General features: G+C 44.1%; 1 protein-coding gene across 1 annotated transcript in view; it reads left to right on the top strand.

The window, feature by feature from the left end:
* The window catches only part of LOC120913786 (histo-blood group ABO system transferase-like), a 34,571-nt gene that overhangs the window by 4,695 nt on the left and 7,187 nt on the right, over positions 1-22,689 (top strand). The window contains exons 2-6 of the mRNA XM_040323993.1: positions 1,947-2,022; positions 9,980-10,036; positions 10,378-10,443; positions 12,284-12,319; positions 17,028-17,162. Of these exons, the coding sequence (XP_040179927.1) occupies positions 1,947-2,022; positions 9,980-10,036; positions 10,378-10,443; positions 12,284-12,319; positions 17,028-17,162 (370 nt within the window). The remainder of the gene's footprint in view (positions 1-1,946; positions 2,023-9,979; positions 10,037-10,377; positions 10,444-12,283; positions 12,320-17,027; positions 17,163-22,689) is intronic.

Raw genomic sequence — 22,689 nt, 5'->3', positions numbered from 1 at the left:
CCAATCCACATCTCCAGCATAAGGGAGACACGGATGGGAAAATGTTGTGTAGAGTTCGGGGGTCCCTGTACCATCTAGAGAGGAGTTTAATTTTTTTTTTCCTGAGAGTAGCAAGAAATAGAGGACTTATGTGTAAAGTGGAATGATTTTTGCCAATCCACCAGAGAAAGATCTTTGTCCAGGTCTGTAGACCATCTCCTAGTGTAAGGGGGGGAGTTGATCGTGTAGCAATGCATGTTGTAGTGATTACATAGAGGAGAGTAGATGCCGAGGCGTTTCCGAGAGAGAACACAGCTGCTCAAATACCATTAGAGGTCTATGAATTTGGGAAGAAGAAAACAAGTCCGAGCAGAAAGAGGATATACGGAGTGCCGTGAGCCAATTCCCTGAGGAGCCCGGTAGAACGGGGGTACCCAAAGAAGGGTTCACAAAGGAACCCGCCATGGGCCAGGTAGACCGTGAATATTTGCCTACCATGTTGGACCCCATACCCTGAGGCAGAGAAGGAAGGTCGAACAATGAAGTAAGAGGCGAGGGGTCTGTGGATAAAAGGGGTAATAGGCCTTTTTTATACCATAGGGTTAAGGCAGCGAGTGTTAAGGGGGAAGACGAGGAAAGCAGATGTAATTGTCGCCCATAGCCCCATAATAAAGCCTGCAAGTCATATGGGGACAGGTCCTGTTCCACAGAGGTAGATACTTTAGGGAAGGGGCGAGGAAACCATTCCAGTACCCGAGATAGTAATGCCGCCCTATGGTACAATTCAAAATCCGAGAGACCCAGTCCTCCCCGTGTTTTAGGGTAAGTGAGTAGTGTGTAGCGGATACGCGATAGTCCCTGGTTTCATACAAATCGAATGGACATGGAGCGCAAGGAAGTGAAGAAGTGTTTAGGGACAGAGATGGGTATCGTTTGAAATAAGTACAATAGTTTAGGCAGGGTGTCCATTTTCAGAGAATTAATGCGGCCGAACCAGGGTAATGAGGAAGGGCGCCAGGCGTCTAGGTCCTTCCTAATCCGGGCTAACATAGGGAGATAATTAAGGGCATATAAGTCTGACAAATTAGAGGGGATCATTATCCCCAGGTAGGATATACCTCTGGTTCCCCAGTGGAAAGGGAAATTAGCCTTAACCCTGGCGAGGGTAGAGGGCGGCAAGGAAACATTGAGGGCCTCCGTCTTAGACATGTTCAACTTAAAGTTGCTAAACTCCCCAAACCTATGGAATTCCTGCATCAGCAAGGGTAGGGACGTGTGTGGTTGCTGAATATAGACCAGTAGGTCATCCGCGTAAAGGGAGAGTTTGTGGGTAGCAGAGGGTGTCTGTATCCCCACAATGGAGGAATATAACAAACATGTTATACTTACCTCCACTGTGCAGCTCGTTTTGCACAGAGTGTCCCCGAACCCTGTCTTCTGGGGTCCCTCGGCGGCTGTCTCGGCTCCTCCTCGCAAGAGCTTTCCACCTTCATACGAGCAAGCTCACATGGTGGAAAGCTTTTGCGGGCGTGCTCCCGTGATACAGTGGCGGGGATAGCCGCCGACTGTATCACTCGGCCCCGCCCCCCAGCATGCCGCATCATCGGATGTGATTGACAGCAGCGCCAACCAATGGCTGCGCTGCTATCAATCCGTCCAGCTTAGCCAATCAACGGACAGGCTGGGAACCGAAGAGGATCACGGGGACGAGCGCAGGACTTTCGAAGGGTTAGGTAAGTAAAATGGGGGTTTGGGGGGGGCCGGTACCGTCGGATGTTTTTTCACCTTAATGCATAGGATGCATTAAGGTGAAAAAACATTTACCTTTACAACCCCTTTAATGCTAATCCTAAACTGGTGTGTTCTCGTTGTCTGACTATAATACATGCAATGTAAAATGGGATGTTTTGGGGGATCTGGGAGTTCCATGTTTGTTAGACCTTTTAACTGATTTCCTCTCCCTCCAGATGAGAAGAAATGTGGGAAGAAGAGATACTGTCTTCTGCTTTATCTGAGTATCCTTCTGCTCTGCTCCATCTTCTGGTAAGATTTGGGTGGGGGGGGGGGGCTATTTTATCATGCCATCCCCAATTTGTGAATAGCACTATAGGTGGATAAACAGTTGTGTGTACATACAACATGTAGAAGATACATACAGTGGGCCAGATTCAGATAGGAGATACGACGGCGTATCTCCTGATACGCCGTCGTATCTCCAAGGCCGGCCGGTCGTATCTATGCGACTGATTCATAGAATCAGTTACGCATAGATATCCCTAAGATCCGACAGGTGTAAGTGACTTACACCGTCGGACCTTAGGCTGCAATTCCAGGCCGGCAGCTAGGTGGCGCTTCCGTGTCTTTTACGCATCGAATATGCTAATGAGCATTTACGCCGATTCAGAAACAAACGACCGCCCGGCGCTTTTTTTTTACGTCGTTTGCGTTCGGCTTTTTCCGGCGGAAAGTTACCCCTGCTATAGCAGTGGTAAGTGCGGCGTATCCTATGTTAAGTATGGCTGTCGTTCCCGCAACGAGTTTTGAATTTTTAACGTCGTTTGCATAAGTCGTTCGCGAATACAGCCGGATGTAATTTACGTAAACGTCGAAACCAATGACGTCCTTGCGACGTCATTTGGAGCAATGCACGCTGGGAAAATTTCCGGACGGCGCATGCGCTGTTCGATCGGTGCGGGGACGCGCCTGATTTGAATAGTACACTCCCCCTAGCCGCGGAATTTGAATTCCGCCGGGGGATTTACAAAATGCCGCCGCAAGTTTTGAGATAAGTGCTTTCTGAATTAAGCACTCGCCTCAAAAACTTGCGGCGGCAGATCGTAAATCAGATCCGCTAACCTATCTGAATCCGGCCCACAATGTTTCTATGCCCTGCTATGCTATTCAGATAAAAATAAAATCATTGGCATGTTGCCTGTAAAGTACACTATATTTCCAAAAGTATTGGGGCTCCTGCCTTTACACGCACATTAATTTATTTTTATTTTTTTAACAGAAACGTTTTTATTTATCAGATAAAAATACAAAGAAAATAGCAAGGTACACATTACACTGGACAGAGTAATTTGCAAAACAGAAAGAGGTTCTTCTTCAGCATATATCATACATTTACACACAAATCAAATTGTTAGAACAATTAGGGGAGAGTATTTGGGAGAGAACAAAATTAAGAGTTCTGGATAAATGAAACAGCACCAGAGGGAGGCAAGGGCAGGTGGGGGGAAAGAGGGAGAAGAAGGGGGGAACGGAAAAGAAAAAGAAGGTGGTGGTGGTGGGGGGTGTATGGCAGTTAGCATGTGGTGAGTGTGAGTGGAAACAAGAAGGGGGAGGTAGAGAGGGGAGAGAAGGGGAGTGAGGGCGGTGGTGTCAAAGGCATCACATCATTTAAACATTCTTCACCTGAACATGGCAGCATGCAGTACACCATGGGTAGGCTTCAGGAGGCCCCAGGCCTGACTTTCACCCAAACCCCCCAGATCTTATCAAACATTTGCAGCTCATATATGTTCATTCATAGAGGGGTAGAACTGCGTGAACTGTCGATCTCCACTGCAAAACTGTAGGCATATGTTTGAATATGATACTGGCAGGTTATAGTGCTATGCAAATAAGTGTGGATTTTCTGAAAGATCTGTGTGGATTTTCTCATAATTTAGACTTAATTTTCTTTTTTGTTTGCCGATTCCCATTGGATGCTCATGTGAGATCTCTTGTGTATCGATTTATTTATGTTTGCATATGATACCGGCAGGTTATAGTGCTATGCAAATAAGCACTTTATATCTGTGTGGGTCTTAGTAAATGACCCATATTTGATCTTTTTGTCGTTTACATATGTTTTTATTTTATTGTGTTTTGCATGGGGATCATCACTACCTATGTGGCTGGAGTATGCCATTGGTATGCTCTGTCTACTTGAGATTTTTTGCCCATACAGTTAGTTAATTTTAAATTTTTGTTTTCCAGTAGTTAAGATGGCGTTATATCTATTGTATGTATTTAAGCGGTGAATAAGAACGCCACCTGTATCACGTGACCACGTCCCTCTAGTGACGAAACGTTGGAAGGGACGACGTTCTGACGTCACTGCGTTGTGTGCCAGACCCGGAAGATACGGGCTGCTGAATCGAAGAGCCGGCCCGGCTTGATTGTATTTTATATGCCTTATCTAACTTCTTCGATGTAGGTGTGCATTTTTATGTTACTTATTACATTTTTAAGGGTTTTACGCTATTGTCAGGACCTGGGCTTGAACCTGGGACCTCTTCTGTGTCTGGCATTGTCTTTTGCCACTGAGCTAACTGGGATGCTGGACGGCTCCCTGTCTGATCTGCTGGACAAACCTATCTGATCCGTTGGACATCCCTGCCTTGTGTCTTGATTGCCTTGAACCTTGAACCATTTGCTCCTCCCATGAACTTTCTATATAAGCTTTGTCTTAGCACTTCCTCTTTGCCAGGTTATTGTGCCTTCCCAGCCAGTGCCTTGCAATTTGTCTGCTCTGCTGCCATTTGTACCTGCAACCACCTGTGTTTGACCCTCGGCCTGTTCCTGGACTACTCTACTGCCTGATCCCAATCTGCAACCACCTGTGTTTGACCCTCTGCCTGTTCTTTGACTACTCTTGATCCCAGCCTTCAGCCTCTCGTGATTGATCCCTTGGCTTGTTTACTGACCACGCTTCTGTTTGAACCTTATCTGCTTATCCGTTACTGGACCCCAGCTTGCTCACCTCCTGGTGGCGATCCTGAGGACCGCGACCTGGTGCTAACACGCAGCAAAATCCATCTCCACCGTCAGGAGCTCTGGTGAACACCTGTTAGCACTTAGACTCTGCACCTCAGGTGAGCCTGTGTCATCAGCCAGGGTGACCTGTGTGAACATCTGCTCTGCTGCTATTGCAATTGGCCTATAAGCCCGACGCCTGATGGTGACAGAATAACCTGGCCTAAAACATGGAGGCCTCTATAGCAAAGGCTGTGGCTCCTCTCAGGCAGCAAATTTTGGAGCTGCAGAAAGAAGTTCTGTTACTGAAAGGTACAGTACACCCAGCCCTGGAACCAGCATGTCCTGAGCCATTTGTGGTGATGCCAGAGAGGTTTGATGGTAGCCGTGCATCATTCTTGTGCTTCAAGATGGATTGCGAGCTGTTGTTTGCTCTTAAGCCTAGGAACTATGCCACCGATTATATAAAGGTTTGCGCTATAAACCTGCTCAATGGACCAATCAAAGCATGAGTTCATCAGGTATTACAGGAAAGGAGTCCAGTCTTGGAGAGCTGGGAAGCATTTATGTTAGCCCTGGACTCTCACTGTACAGTTGCCAAAAAAACAGGGTTCCCAAGTCTGCTTCTAGCTCATGTGGCCTACGGGGACCCAGGGACAGGAATACCCTGTACAGGAACGACTCCGAGCCATCCCAGTATGTGCCAAGCCGGGAAGCCCTAACACCACAAAGCCTTGGCGTTCCTGTGGATATACACACACCTACCCTGGAAGATGTGGAACCTATGGAGATAGGGGTCATCCAGACCAAGCTGTCTAAAGGTGAAAGAGAGCGGAGGAGAGGCTGTGGCCTTTGTTTCTATTGTGGAGAAGAGAGGGCACCTTATCTCCCTCTGCCCAACTCGCCCACCTCGGCCAAAGGCTCTTAAAGTGTGTACTATTGGGACTCATCCTGCTATCCCTGCTGTTCGGCCTGTGAACTGCCAAGGTTGCTGTAAGGCTTGTCCATGTTCAATGACACAAGTGGGTTCCCGGACTATAGTGATCAACAATGCTAGTGCCCCTCTTGAACCCGCAACCAATACCCCTGTGAAACCCCTACCATCTGGCCTAGAGGCAACTCTGCAACCTCCCGACAACAAACCAGTTCCAGTAGTCATTCCACGCTCCACAGTGGTAAATGCCGCAACATCACCCTGTCCTGCCAAAGAACCACAGCCTGCTCCAGAGACCCCTTTGCTACCTCCTGAGAAAATGTCTGTTCCTGATAGCATCAATACTTCCTGTCCTGCCAAGGAAGTTCTACCACCTGACTGCACGTATGCCTCAAATGGCACCATAGTCCGTAAGCAGGATCTGGTGGAATTTGAAAAAGCCTTGCAAGCAAGGAGAATCTCCCCGGCAGGAACTTCTACAGGAATAATAAGGTTCACTCCCCTAGATTATCAAGAGTATTCCACCAGAGGTTTCCTCACAAGCCAAGACCTAGCACGTCTGGAGGACATCCTGAGAGGAGGGGAGTACTGTCAGGACCTGGGCTTGAACCTGGGACCTCTTCTGTGTCTGGCATTGTCTTTTCTCACTGAGCTTTCTGGGATGCTGGACAGCTCCCTGTCTGATCTGCTGGACAAACCTATCTGATCCGTTGGACATCCCTGCCTTGTGTCTTGATTGCCTTGAACCTTGAAACCTTTGCTCCTCCCATGAACTTCCTATATAAGCCTTGTCTCAGCACTTCCTCTTTGCCAGGTTATTGTGCCTTCCCAGCCAGTGCCTTGCAATTTGTCTGCTTTGCGGCTATTTGTACCTGCAACCACCCGTGTTTGACCCTTGGCCTGTTCCTGGACTACTCTACTGCCTGATCCCAATCTGCAACCACCTGTGTTTGACCCTTGGCCTGTTCTTTGACTACTCTTCTGCTTGATCCCAGCCTGCAGCCTCTCGTGATTGATCCCTTGGCTTGTTTACTGACCACACTTCTGTTTGATCCTTATCTGCTTATCCGCTACTGGACCCCAGCTTGCTCACCTCCTGGTGGGGCAACCCTTAGGACCGCGACCTGGTGCTAACATGCAGAAAAATCCATCTCCACCATCAGAAGCTCTAGTGAACACCTGTTAGCACTTAGACTCCGCACCTCAGGTGAGCCTGTGTCATCAGCCAGGGTGACCTGTGTGAACATCTGCTCTGCTGCTATTGCAATTGGCCTTCAAGCCCGACGCCTGATGGTGACAGCTATGCTAGTCCCTTCCTTTTTTTATGTGGTGCATCCTGGATTGCTACGTTGTTTGAGACATGTTCTATGCAATATTGAACCACACTGAGGGATTTTTGCTACCAATAGAGACCCCAGGCTGGGCTATCAACCATATGCGCATATTGATCGCCTATAATTAGAGATCACGTCCATCTGGTAAGCGGCAGTGTTATTGTTTGGTGAAGGCACTATCCTGTCAGCACTTTTACCTGGACCATTGGATTCGTTGAACACTGGGGATATTTAAGTTTATATGGACACTAATGCATTAATTTTTATTATATTCACATTTTTTGCCTTGGCGCTTTGTTAATGGTATTCCTAAGGTTTTATTTGGTTTGTTCACACAGACTGATATTTATTCACTTGATAATTCTCAGGTTTCTACCTAATTTAGGAATTAACCCCTTCTTGTTATCCTATTGAGGTCTCACAGACCTATTTACAGATATAATTTTTTTTCACTCAGTCAGTGTTTCATAATTTTAATTGATACTTATCTAGTATTTCATTATCACTAGTGTCAAATTTTAGCTTAAAACAGCACAGCTCTTCCTTTGACCATTATTAGTGTTGAATAACATTTTAGTTGCCACTTTACTATTTATCGAATTAGCGCAGTACACCCCTCTTTTTCAAAACTGTAGGAGGGTCAGCTTGTTTTCACATATACAGAATAGTTTTGCTGGCGAATGGATCCCATTAGTCCTAACCCTAGCTGTGGGAGATCTATAGAGCAGCTGTATCCAGGAAATGAACTTGGGCCCAAAGCCAAATCTCTTTAGTACTTGCCACAGAAAGGACCACTCTACGTCAAGAAAGGCCGCTACACCAGAGTGGACACTATCTTCAAGGTGAGCAATATTGATATGCAGTCGGCAGACATTGATATCGTGCCCTTGCCAGGCATGAACCCAGACTGATCCTCATGTACCAAGGACAGTATCATCGAGTTGAGGCGATTAGCCAGGATTTTGGTAAAGACCTTGGCATCCACATATAGTAATGAAATCGGCCGATAGGACACACACAGTTCAGGGTCTTTTCCTGGCTTGGGCACCATAACAAACACTGCCTCTGTCATAGACTGTGAGATCCAGTCTTCCTCTAGCACAGTAAGAAGTACAGCATGGAGGTGGGATACTTTGACCTCAGCATGTTCTTTATAGAATTATGTCGGTAGTCCATCTGGACCCGGAATGTGGCTACTGCAGTCTGTACTTCTTTTAAAGTAAAAGGGTCTTTCAGTCTATGTCGGGCTTCAACAGATAGTTCCAGGAACTCCACTTTGTCTAAAAAGGATAGTATCCTCTACCCTGGAGGATTAAAGCCGTTCGTAGAATTTCAAAAGTTGAGTGTTGATCTGAGCTGGGTCAGAGTGTAGTGAGCCATCATCTATAATTTTAATTAGGGCAATATGGGCAGTCGTGGAGCGTTCCCTAGCAAGCCAGGCCAGAAATCTACCCGTCCTCTCACCCTGCTCAAAGATTCTCTGACACTAAGACAAAATCATTTTTTTAAAGGACGTAGCAGGGAGGACAGCCATTTCTTTATGGGCCACTTGTAGATTTCTATATACGTCCTGATCTCTGGTATTCACGTACTAGGCCTCCAACCACTGTGCCTTGACCTCTGCCTCCACAAGGGCCAAGGAGTACTCCCTTCTTACTTTACATACAGTCAACTGATATTGGCCACGAGCATGGGCCTTAAAGACATGCCAGACCACTGCAGATGCCGCCTGGTCCCTGTTTCGCAGCCAGAAATCACCTATTTCAAAGGTCATCAATGTGGTAATACGTTCATCCGACACCTAGAAACAAGACAGCCTCCATAAAGAAGGGCCATAGATAAGGTCCATCTCCAGTCTCAGAAGCACAGAGGCATGGTCAGAAATACCACGGGCAATATGGAAACCTCCAATGTGCGAGATGTCAACGGGTTACCTAAATATATAAGGTCTATGTGACATAATGTTGCATAAGTAGTAGAGTGACATATAATTGTCGCTCCTTTGAATGTTCCCATCGCCACACATCACATAACCCATAGGTCTCCGCCAAGCAAGATAAGGGAGAATCTATACTAGGGTCAAAATTAAGTTTAATAGGAGCATATTAAAACCACCGACCAGGAGGATCTGCACAGTAGGGTATTGGGCAATGCATGAATCTATGTATTGTTGATTGATGGGTGCAGGAGAGAGGGGGCGGCACTCCTGCGCCCACTATGGATGCACCGCCACTGTGTTTAATACTGCTTTGAATGCATTTAGGCGAAAAACAGCTCCTTTTCACCACGATGAAGAGTGGTACTGCTTCAAAACATTACAGCACAAGCTTATTTTTATAGAAAACAGTTCTGCATTATAAAATGACAATTATTTCTCTTTTTGATATGATAAATATTCACTTTTCCTTGGATACATTGGGGTTGATTTACTAAAGGCAAATAGACTGTGCACTCTGCAAGAGCAGTTGTTGCTCCAGAACTTAGTAAAGCAGCAGAAGCTCTGCTGACTTCCATTATCCAATCACGAGCAAGCAAAAATGCTGTTTTTTTTTCCCTTGCACGTGAATGGGTATTCTATGCAAAGTTAAGCTTTACCTCATTTACAAAGCTCGGGAGCAACTGCACTTTGCGAAGCGTACAGTCTGTTTGCCATTAGTAAATCAACCCCACTGTTTTTTGTTTTTTTTCTGCTTGTTCACACAAAAAAATGCTGTCAGTCAACGGAAAACACAAGTACTGGTGTATATAGATTGTATTAAACTGTTCATTTTTTTATTATATCAATTCCATTTACTGGTGAATGCAGAAGTTCCTTATGTGTTGCTAGTGTGTGCGTAGGTTTGGTGTTTTTTTGCTGTTTTTTTTTTTGTCTTCTTTTTTTATGGGGTATCTGTTTTTGCAGATGATTGCAGCCGATTTTGTATAAATGTATATCCAATTAATACATTTTAACACCACATTTATCTATGCTACATTTTTGTGATTTCAGGTACACTCTCAGACACAGCCAATGGGACACTAGTGCATCATACTTCTGTAATTTGCAGTAAGTAGGTCATTTTCTAAAAGTGTTGCAGAAAAGCCGATTGTTGTTGGTTCCCATTATGTTGGCATTTCCAGCCAGCATTTAATGAAATCTACTTTGTATCCTCTGTGGTTAATGCTGGGCCCTGACCCATCAGCTGCCCTTTTCATTTGGTGATGTACTTTTACAAACAGCCTCAAGTGTGAAGGCTGCAGCCCTTTAATAACAGTACATTGCAGACAATAAATAAACATTAGCAAACATAAGGATTCATAAGTGAAAAACAAACCATATGACTGCAGTTACACATTTTACATCTCCTTTGTGAGCTTTTTGGTGTAATGCTCCCTTCTTCCATACAGGGGCAGTACCATTCGTGACATCAACACCTCCCGGCTGGACCTTGTGAAGAGTGTCACACTGCACAGGTGTGTCTTCTGTCTGTACTGAATACTAAGTACATTTCCTAATGAAAGCTGTAGAAATGTTTGTTTTGTTGGCTTCAATCAGCTTGTCTTGTTTTTTTTTTAAGTGACCAAATCTTGCTTTTTGGGGTGGGGGGAATGAACTGAAAATGCCTTGTGGATGCTTCAGTTGAATCCTATTGGCTAACACAACAGATGTCTGGCTTGCATCCAGTATGACCCACTCTATAAGGTAAAACAAATACTCCTATCCTGGGCCTTTCTTTACCTTTCTGACAGCTAAAGTGTTACTAAACCCAGGACCCTGCATTTACTATATCTGGTCTCCCACAGTACACAGAACATGGAAATGCAATTATTTTAGTAAATATATTGGCCCTGCACCCTACCAAGGGAAAAAAACCTCTCTAGCAATAAACACCAAACTGAGCATGTTCAGAGTGATTCCAAAAGCTCTATCTAATCAGAAGATGGATTGGGGACAGTGGAAGAACGAGAGGATCAGATAAGACAGGATCAAACAGCCTTTTTACACAATGTGGACGATTTATCACTTAGATTCCACAGTGAGTATAACAAGCATACTTTAATGCATATACAGACTGATTTTACTGTTGTAGGTTTAGTAACACTTTAAACAGACTCTTTGCATGAGTTTGAGAGGAGTTCAGGAACAAAATATGTTCTGCCTTATAGAAGGTGCCATGTTTCAAACAGAAGAAAGGGTGATTTTGGTAATTTTTTGCACATTCAGTGACCATGTTCCTAGAAGCATTCTAGTTCCTCATTCACTTTTGCAGTAGCACAATGTACCTCAAATTATCCATGTTCCACGTGTCTGACTCGTAAGAAGAAGAACTTGCTGTTGTGGTGTCCCTAGGAATATCATTCATATCTCTGACTTGCCAGTGTAGTGTCCAAGGAATATTCATCCCCATTTCTGACTTGCGTGCAGTGTCCCATAGGAATATAGACCTCCATTTCAGACTCACCAGTGTAGTGTCCCTGGGAACACGCTGATGTGCCAGTGAGGGGAAAGGTAGTTGATTGCCATGCTCCTGGCATTTAAGGGGGTGGTTTATTTTAAAGTGGAGGTTCACCCGAAAAGTAAATTTTTAACATTAGATTGATGCTCATTTTGTCAAGAGAAACGGGTAGTTTTTTTTAAATCGAAGCAGTACTTATCGTTTTAGAGAGCGATCTTCTCCGCCGCTTCCGGGTATGGGCTGCGGGACTGGGTGTTCCTATTTGATTGACAGGCTTCCGAGGGTCGCATACATCGCGTCACGATTTTCCGAAAGTAGCCAAACGTCGGTGCGCAGGCGCCGTATAGAGCCGCACCGACGTTCGGCTTCTTTCGGCTACTCGTGACGCAATGTATGCGACCGTCGGAAGCCTGTCGGAAACCTGTCAATCAAATAGGAACGCCCAGTCCCGAAGACCATACCTGGAAGCGGCGGAGAAGGTCGCTCTCTAAAACGGTAAGTACTGCTTTGATTTTAAAAAAACTACCAGATTCCCCTTGACAAAATGAGCATCAATCTAATGTTAAAACATTTTTTTCGGGTGAACTCCCGCTTTAAGTGCCTTGTCACTGCTGTTCGGGAGAGGAGTTTTAGACTGGTAATTCCTGGTAGGGGGCCCTTCTCAATGGTGTACATCTGGTGTGGTGGTGTACGCCTGGTGTATTTGTGGGAGGAGGAAGTGGATGGGCCTGTTTGACTGATATGCTCTTGGTATGAGAAGAGGTGAGGGGGCATCTGAGTGGCACCAAGTGCCTACTCCTGTGAGTGGGGGAACTTATCCAAAGAATTTCTGAACGTTCTATCCCTTCTTCTTGTAGGATGTTGTATGAGAAGCCAGATGCTATGAAGCCTCTGTAAGTAAATTACTTTTATTAGTAATCAGTAATTTTGGTCTGTATTTACATTGAGTTCCTGAATACTAAATGTGCAGACAACAGATCAATGTTGGACAGCATCATGTGTTATAGATGTTGAAGTGAATTGTTCAGTATATAAACATAGCAATTGTTTACACCAGAACACTTGTGTAAATGCATGTTGCCTTACAACACATATTGCTAGTAAAATATTTTACAACTCATCTGGTATGAGCAAGCCCATTGCTTTGCTGGACTGTTAAAGCGGATGTCCGCTGAAAAAAAAAATATTAAAAGCCAGCAGCTACAAATACTGCAGCTGCTGACTTTTAATATTAGGACACTTACCTGTCCTGGAGTCCAGCGCCGTCCGCAGTAGAGGACGAGCGATCGCTCGTCACTCTGCTGCCCCCCCCCCCCGCCATCCTCGGTGAGGGAACCAGGAAGTGAAGCGCTTAGGCTTCACTGCCCGGTTCCCTATGGCGCATGCGCGAGTCGCGCTATGCCTGACGATTGGCTCCCGCTGTGTACTGAGAGCCGAGTGACGTCATGCCCGCAGTCTGGCCGAGACTGTGTGGCCAGAAGTGGGTGCAAATTCCTGTCTTTAGACAGGTATCTGCACCACCCTCCCCCCTGAAAGGTGTCAAATGTGAAACCAGAGGGGGGAGGGTTCCGATCAGCGGGAGTTCCACTTTAGGGTGGAGCTCCGCTTTGAGCTATATCCACAGATGTGTAGTATTAAAGGGGTTGTAAAGGTTTGTTTTTTATTTTCTAAATAGGTTCCACTTAAAGGGGTTGTAAAGGAAAAACATGTTTTTCATAATAAGCATCCTTTACCTGCAGACATTCCTCTTTTCACTTCCTCATTGTTCGTTTTTGCTCAGAAGTTGCTCTATTTCTTCTCTGTTCTGTTCACTTCCTGCTTGTCTGATTTTACTGACCACCGTGACGGGAGGCTTTACTGCGGTGGTCAATGAACGGTGATCTCGTGGCGAATCCGCCGCGGAGACCACCGTTATCGTTTACAGGACCGCTCAAGGAAAAGATGGATATGACGGTTGTGGCAGCAGCTGCTGCCGTTACCGAGATACCCATCTTTAAAAACAGGACGTATATAGTCGTAAGCGGGTCCTTAAGTGGTTAAGCTAGTGCATTGTTGGTTCACTTACCTTTTCCTTCTATTTGCCTTCTAAATGTTTTTTTCTTTGTCTGAACTTCTCACTTCCTGTTTCTCCTCAGTAAGCTTGCCCCCATGTTCTGGCTGGGGGTTAGTCAGCCAGAACAGCTTACTGAGGAGGAACAGGAAGTGAGAAATTCAGACAAAGAAAACAAAGAAAAAAAACCCATCAAGGGCCAGATTCTCAAAGGACTTACGACGGCGTACATGGCGCTGCGCCGTCGTAAGTCCTAATCTGACCTGTCGTATCTATGCGACTGATTCTTAGAATCAGTTACGCATAGATATCCATTAGATTCAACAGGCGTAAGTCTCTTACGCCGTCGGATCTAAACTGCATTTTTTTTCACCGCTAGGTGGCGTTTCCGTCGAATTCCGCGTCTAGTATGCAAATTAGCTAGATACGCGAATTCCCGAACGTACGCGCGGCCGACGCAGTAAAGTTACGACGTTTACGTTAAGCTTTTCCCGGCGTATAGTTGCCCCTGCTATATGGTGGCATAAGTGCGGCGCATCAATGTTAAGTATGGGCGTCGTTCCCGCGTCGAAATTTTAAAATTTTGCGTCGTTTGCGTAACTCGTCCGTAAATGGGGCTGGACGAAATTTACGTCCACGTCAAAACCATGCGCATGCATGCGCTGTTCGTGAAAAACGTCCATCACGTCGGGTCACAGTAGATTTACATAAAACACGCCCCCCTGATCCAAATTTGAATTAGACGGGCTTACGCCGGCCGATTTACGCTACGCCGCCGCAACTTACGGAGCAAGTGCTTTGAGAATACAGCACTTGCCCGTGTAAGTTGCGGCGGCGTAACGTAAATTGAATACGTTACGCCGCCGCAAAGATACGCCATTCTACGAGAATCTGGCCCTTAGAAGGGAAAGGTTAGTGAACCAACAATGCACAAGCTTAAAAGGAACCTATTTAGAAAATAAAAAACAAACCTTTACAACCCCTTTAAATGCAGACTGTACCAGGATTTACTGTTTATAAAGACTGGCAGAACCAGCTAAGAAATACCCATATGTTGATGAGATCTTAGCATTGGCTTTACTGCAATACCATTAAAAATGTACTAAAGTGTGGTGTACATCACAATACACATTTTTTGTAAGTATGGGATAAATTAAATATGTTTAAACAAGCATTCTGATTTAACTGCAAGATGAGGGATAGTGATTAAAAAAAAAAAGTTTATCTGTGACTGATGTAACCCTTAATGTAGAGCTGCACAAGGAAGTGTCTTCACTCTGCTGGCCAATAACTTGCCACTGAGGCCCCGTACACACGAGAGGATCTATCCGCTGGAATTGATCTGCGGATCAGTTCCAGCGGATAGATCCGCTGGTGTGTACAACCCAGCGGATCTGTTTCCGCGGATTTTTATCCCCTGGGATGGATTTCAAGCGGATAAAAATTTGAAGACATGCTTTCAAATCTATCCGCTTGAATCCATCCCAACGGATTGATCCGCTGGTCTGTACAGACTCACCGGATCAATCCGTCCGAATGGATCCCCCGCATGCGTCGTAATGATTCGACGCATGCGTGGAATTCCTTATATGACCGCGTCGCGCACGTCGCCGCGTCATCATCGCGGCGACGGCGCGACACGTCATCGCGATGGGATTTCGGCGCGGATTTCGATTCTATGGTGAGTACACTCCATCGGATCCAAATCCGCGGAAATCCTCGAGAGGATTTATCCGCGGAAACGGTCCGTTGGACCGTATCCACGGATAAATCCTCTCGTGTGTACTAGGCCTGAGTGTGAGGATTCCCTCTCATTTATTCACTGCAGCTATCCTGTGATGTCATTACCTGAGCTCCACATAATGAGCTTGAAAGAGTGACAATCTGAGAACCAAAAACTGAAGATATTTCTGCACTGCACCACCAAATATTTCCCTTTTAGGAGACTTACAATATCAGAGATGGCAGGGTAGGGGTGGGGATATGTTCAGGTGGCACTTGATAAAATAAGATGAGTTAGATGCTTGGATGACGATCATGATGGGCAGTTAAATATATAAAGCAGACACCATTGTACCTCTACATATTTATTTTAGAATTTGAGAAAGAACCCAAAAATATATGTAGCGCCCTGCTCCTGTTGAGTAGGCGCTATTTTGTAAATTTAGTTATGTGAGCTGTAGTTTAGCTCAGAGTTTTATGCCAAATTATGGGTCTCTGTTCCAGCTCGGCTGCGTTGCGCATCTTCCGCCTGACTGTCGCTGTCACCAGTGGTCAAGGTTGGAACTGCAATGGGCTGGGTGTATTGGGTGCTTCTTGCCCAGAAGCAGCTCAGTGGTGTGGTCCCAGCCGCTGTGCATTCTGGGGAGGGGTACTTAAGGGGCAGACACCGTTCTGGCGGGGTCTTCCGATCCTCCTGACCTGAGGGCCCTCCTGGCCTCAGGGATGTGTTAGCAACCTTTTGGTCTCAGGGCCTGCTGGCCCGAGGCTCCGTTACTGCAAGTAGGCCCAGAAGTTTCTGGGGCCTACCAGTCCAGGGATGGTTCTATGCTGTCTTCTCTGCAGGAAGAAGCCGAACAATAGAGGATTCAAGTAGAGGATGCATCCTGGCCAATTATCCCTTTACAGTGTGGCCGGTTTGGCTGAAAGATCCTGGCACCGTGAGCTGTGTGATTTCTTTGAACTTTGCAAGGTGTACGTGTGGTTGCATGGTCCTGTGGCAGAGGACCATGTAACGACTCGACTGAATTTATCAAGTCTGTGGCAGAGACTTTTTAGCGAGTTTCGCACCGGCTGCTAGATCAGTGAGAGAGGCCTATCCGGTGGTGCTGGACCCAGTGTGGGAACAGTTGTCCTCTGGATCCAAGATTATACCCGCAATCCGCAAAGCAAGGTACCTGAATCTTCCCTTACCCTCTATCCCTCTAACGAAACTTGTTTAATAAGAAGCTTGAAGAAAAAGAAACCAAGTGTTGGTATGGACAGGGGCGGACAGACCATGGAGTCACTCGGGCACTGCCCAAGGGCCCCATGCCACTAGGGGTCCCCATCAGGGTTGCCAGGCTCAGTAAAAGCAGGGACAGTATGTAAAAATCTATGTTTATTTTACATCTGTCCCTGATATGTCCGAAACCGACATGTTTTTGATGTGAAAATGCAGAGATTTTAGCTGCCCCACCTCTGCACTGCCTCCTGGCGTGGTGGCCATCTGTAAGCCCAGGGGCCCCATAATCTTCTATTGCCCGGGGGCCCCATGAGTTGTCAGTCCGCCCCTGGGTGTGGACATTTATAACTCTTCAAGAAGGACCCCTAGGACAAGAATGGTGAACAGTAAGGTAATGGCAGGCCCAAATCTAAACCAGCAGCTCCTTTGGGGGTAGTGCTACATATAAAATTGCTGAAGTTGTTCAAACATAATACCTTGCTCATCATGATCCTGAAATGCAGTCCTGTAGGTCCATAACACAGATTTGGTAAAACCTGTAGGACACTTTGTGGGTAATGTGTTAACATTGTTGAGTTATCGCTCTCTGTTTTCCACTCTGTTCTAGGAGGATGGATGTCCTGACAATGACGCCTTGGTTTGCTCCAATTGTTTGGAATGGCACCTATAACTTAGACATATTGAATGCACAGTTCCACCAGAGAAAGGTCCACATTGGCCTTACTGTATTTGCTATTAAGAAGTAAGTGCAATTAGTAAATCCTGTGTCATAATATATAATTGTCTATTCCTCAGAGGAAATAGTAATAGTAGACTTTGGGGAAAAGGCTTGCATAAGCTTCTCAAAATTTCCTTCTGAACATCCCCTCCACCCTGACTATAACAAACTGGCAGAATATACATATATTAGGGAACCTCTGGATTACTACAATTTTTTTCCCCTTTGTAGTCAGAAAGACAGTGCTCTATATGAACCTGCTGTTGTGGCCAGTGGCCACTATGGTGGGAGATCCTGAAGAAAGGAATCTGCCTAAGTTCCAGGCTCCAGAACTAAATTCCTTCACTCTACTGGACCCTTTACATGACATGTAGGATGTTGACAATAATTAACTGTTTTGAATATGTCCTTCTGTAAATCTATTAAGGCTTGCTGTGTTTGCTACTAACCTTCTGTTGTGCCAGTAAAAAAAAAAAAAAACAAGTACAGGTAAGCATGCAGGAGGTAATGAGAAAGACATTAGCCAACCACAGTCTTCACATGGATACCTATAACCTGCGGATTAAAGGCCCAAGATTAGGATTATGATATAGACCTCTGAGCAGTTGGATAAAAAAATATATTTTATTTATGAATCTAAAAAAGTATAAATCAAGTAGTCCATGTGACCTTTTGGAGAAAAGACCCCCCTCAACAGACTAAAACTCAAGTAAGACCCAGGAATAATGATCTACAAGTAAATAATAGGTAGCACCCCAAGCAGGTAACATTTTTATTTTCATATATATGAAGGATAGCATCATACAAAGACAAAACAGTCCAACAGAGTACATGCACAAGACCTCCACACAGTTCCTCATCTAGACAAAGACAAACTCTCAGCTGCAAGCAATATATTTTTCATTAGAACAGGGAGGAAATCCAGGCAACAAGTACAGCAATTATCAAACATCAATACACATAGATACCAGAAAAAAACCTTTAGCTGTCATGCAGGATCAGGTGGAGGTGAGCATCACAACATTTCAGAGTAAAAACCCCTCCCTCAAATGAGATCCACCAATATCAGTATAGTAAATGATAACAGCGCATAAAGTTAGCAATACTATCTATATATAAAACCTCAAACGTGAATCCTTATGGTATTCATTTACTCCTAAAATTAATAAATCACAAGGTCCACAGTTGATGCACCAGCACTGTCAATCCTACTTATTTTGTATATAGGTATACATTTCATTCCATATATTTTTCAACCAGTGCTTTATTTAAAATCACACGTGATGTCTTGCCCGTGCTCCACTACACTCCAAACCAATGAGTGCTCCACTTCTGGGCAGATTACACACTCGCCTCAAGACTTAACCCATATGTTAGTTAGGTTTAATGCACTTTATCCTTGACCTAGAAGGTGGGTGTCCCTTTAAAGGATCAAGCTCAAATCACATTGCAGGGGCAATGCTCAGAAGAAGGAATATATTGTCATTAATAAATAAAATAAGTTTTAAAATGAGCCTTTTTAAATTAATAAAATTGCACTCACAATAAAACATATGCAACAGGCTCAGCAGTAATATACACAGTTGAAGTTCCTCACCAACATCTGGTTTTGAATCTGAAAGTGACGTCACCTGGCTCCCTCCGACATGTTGCGTCATAGATCACATTCTTCAGGGGATGGGGCTGGGTGACGATAGCTAGACATTAAACATGCCAATACCATCCTATTACATTGAAACTCCAAACTACTGTGCTTACTAGGCTCAGACATTGTGTACTAAATAAAGGCAGCACTGCACCCCAGAATGTTACAATGAACAACAAATAATAGTAAACAGATAAATAAAAATAACCATAAACAAACTCCTGCATAAATGATAATCCTAGAAAAATGTAGACCAAGCAAATTTGTCCACATCACTGACAACCTCATGTTTATCTATCAGCAAGGTATCTCTATCAATATTGAAAATATTAATTGTATCAAGGCACAGAGTGGTCCTGTGGATACAAGGAAGTAAACAGTCCCACGTCCTAATAATTTGACATAAATATGGAAAATAGGGCTTGGACTTTTTAGGCACACACAGTCACATATATATAAAAATATACATTTTATTACAGGTAAAAAAATAATATTTTACAAAAATCTCTAAAAAAACACATAATTATATCAATACAAATAGCTAGAGCACCGCTGATGTACACAACCATCAATAAACTACATGGAGACCCAGAAATGAATAACAATTATTCCATAGTGGTAGTCAGTACAAGAGTGTGGTTAAGTTACAGATAAGCGGTAGAAAGGTGTTCAAATACTTGCTTTACATGTTACACGCTCTCATGTGCTTCTTCAGGAGATTTAAAAGTGATAGTTGTTGTGGAAGCTATGATGCAACCGATTAGAGTCTGGACAGGCAACACGGCAGCTGGCTAGGGGATAAGGTAGATAATGGTCCTAGCTCAAAGGATTAGCAGAACTGGAAGATATCAATACTGTAGATGGTTCAATTGAACAGAGGAGGGCCAGGGAGAAATTATAACATGTCTGTAGAAGATTGAGAAAATACCTTCCCAGGTAAGGGCAGTAAGTAAGTGAAAACTCATTCAATCATTCAGCCCATCAATGGGAGCCAGGCCCCCTGGCTACCATGCACTAGTGTTCTCTTAAGGGGGGCTGTTGGATGCTAGGGGGTTCTTCTTTTTAGGCACATTACCTACCTTCTAAAATCAGGATATACCAGCATACTTACACTTATGACTCCCTTTGAGAGAAATGGGCTGAATGATTGAACGAGTTTTCACTTCCATCTTCCCATCAACTCTAAGCAGCTTCCCTGTCCCTGCTGAAGTAAAGCATCTCCACAACATGATTCTGCCACCACCATGTTTCATGGTGGAGATGGTGTGTTCAGGGTGATGTGCAGTGTTAGTTTTCTGCCACACTCAGGGAGTTACTTACTAAAGGCAAATCCACTTTGCACTGCAAGTGCACTTGGAAGTGCAGTCGCTGTACATCTGAGGGGGACATGCAAGGAAAATAAAAAACAGCATTTTTGCTTGCACATGATTGGATAATAAAATCACCAGAGCTTCCCCTCATTTCAGAGCTTCCCCTCAGATCTACAGCGATCTACAGCGACTACACTTCCAAGTGCACTTGCAGTGCAGAGTAGATTTACCTTTAGTAAATCAACCCCATAGTGTTTTTCTTTTAGGCCAAAAAGTTCAATTTTGGTCTCATCTCATCAGAGCACCTTCTTTCACATGTTTGCTGTGTTTAATTAATCTGTCTAACTGTTAATTTGGTTTAGTGCTTCTTTGGTTTGGTATTTTTGAGCCTGGTCTTTATGGTAAGAATTTTTATATTTTCCATATATATACTTAATCACATATTGCTTATCGCATCTCATTTAAAATCCCAACCGTCCATATTTTGAAACCCTTACAGGGATGGAGGCCTGTGGTGATGGAAACCACATGCCTCATATAAAGTCCCAACCCCACTTTTTTCTTTTAACATTAACTAGGGATGGAGATGCGATTTCAGGAGTGTTACATATTGCCTCCACAGATCTGCCACCAACAAGTTCATTTATCCATTGTCGTTTTTTGACTAGCTGACCCAGTTTGATGTGGTCCGCACCCAGTTTGGTGGTATTTTGGTTTGGTAGGCATGTATTGGTCTCACCCCTGTTTTTTGTATTTTGTTTTTTCAGTGCTCTCATTTGCCAGACCAACCATAGATAGGGGCGGTTCTAGTTGCCTTCTGTTCCCGATCTATTAATTAGCACACCTGGGTTCCTCCTTTGGAGGCCTTAAAAATCATAGTTAGGACTGCAGTTACACAGAGTGCCGTGACGCTGGCCTGCAGCTTCCCAGATATTTGCAAATAACTGCAACTAAACCTCTGTTTTAATTACATACAGTTAGACAGATTAATTTGGTTTAGTGCTTCTTTGGTTTGGTATTTTTGAGCCTGGTCTTTATGGTAAGAATTTTTATATTTTCCATATATATACTTAATCGCATATTGCTAATCGCATCTCATTTAAAGTCCCAACCGTCCATGTTTTGAAATACCTGTCTAGTGTGTTCCTTGGCCTTAACCATGCTATTTGTTCACTATGGTTCTCTAAAAAGCCTCTGAGGCCTAGGTTCACACTGGTACGACATGACAGTTGTACAAACAACTTTGTGTCTGGTAAGAATCTTTAGGGGAAACTCCACGCCAAATTGAAAAAAAAAAAAAACTGGCATGGGTTCCCCCCAAAATCCACATCAGACCCTTATGCGAGCATACAGCCCGGCAGGCCAGGAAAAGGGAGGGGCCGCCCTTAAGGAGCTTACAACTTAAGGTCCCTAACACACATACATACATACAGGTATACTAGGGCCCATTTAGACAGGATCCGATTAACCTATCAACATGTCTATAAAGAGAAAATCATTTTTTTGGACTTGGAGACGTCTCCATTAGTATGGAGAAGAGGAAGATCAGTACAAAAACTTTCTGTAACTCAGTCAACCAGAATAGTTAAAAAACCTTTTTATAGCTTCCATTATACCCAGTGGCTCATCAATAAACCAAAGGGACAATTATTAGGCTTAGAATAAATTGGGATGAAGGATGACTACAAAGATGACTACAGGTGAAATAGGGCGAAAGTTTATCCAGAAGGGAAATTTAATTTATTCAAAAGAAGATCAAAGAAGTTGGTAATATGGAAAGATTGAAACTAATTGAAAATAGAACTGAGAGAAAAATGTTTGTAACATGCCCATTATATTGAACATAAAGTAATAGAATATATATTTAAGAAGCATTAGCATATACTGAGAGCTGACAAGCATTTAAAAGAGAGATTACCTGACCTTTTCAAGTTTACATACAGAAGGACCCCGACATTCAGAGATAAGTTTGTTAAAAATGTGGTAGAAACATCCACTTAGAGGAAAATGGTCCTTCTTTTGATGGGAACGGCTTTTTACCCATGCAAAAGATGTTGTGCGTGTATAAAAACCAATTGGAATAAAAAGGAGGAATTTATAGCAAATGCAACTGCAAAATGGTACAATTTATTTAATGCAAGACAGAGGGAATTGTATACACACTGCAGTGTCCATGTGGCCTGCAGTGCAGTAGGAAGAACAAAGAGAACCCTCTGGAAAAGAATAAGGGAGCATATCCAAAATAGGGCTTTAAAAAAACCTATTGTGATATCTTCTTTCTTCTGAGCATTGCCCCCAGCCACTGTAATTTGAGCTCTAACGCTTTAAAGGGAACTACACACCCACCTCCTGCATCCAGGGATTCCACCTTTGTCGAAGGGACAACACACTTACCGATATGACATATGGGTCAAATCTTTAGATGAGCATGTAATCTGCACAGAGTTAGAGCACTTATTGGATGGGAGTGTAGTGGAGCATGCACAAGACATTACGTCTGATTTTTTTAAATTAGGCACAGGTTGAATAATAAATAAATTGCAATTTTTTCCTCTATACAGATTAAGTTGGATTGACAGCACTGGTGTTGTGGCAT

This window comes from Rana temporaria, chromosome 9 (assembly GCF_905171775.1).
Source record: "Rana temporaria chromosome 9, aRanTem1.1, whole genome shotgun sequence".
NCBI lineage: Eukaryota > Metazoa > Chordata > Amphibia > Anura > Ranidae > Rana > Rana temporaria.
Note: the sequence above shows the minus strand (reverse complement) of the source record. Positions and strands in the feature narration are given on the sequence as shown.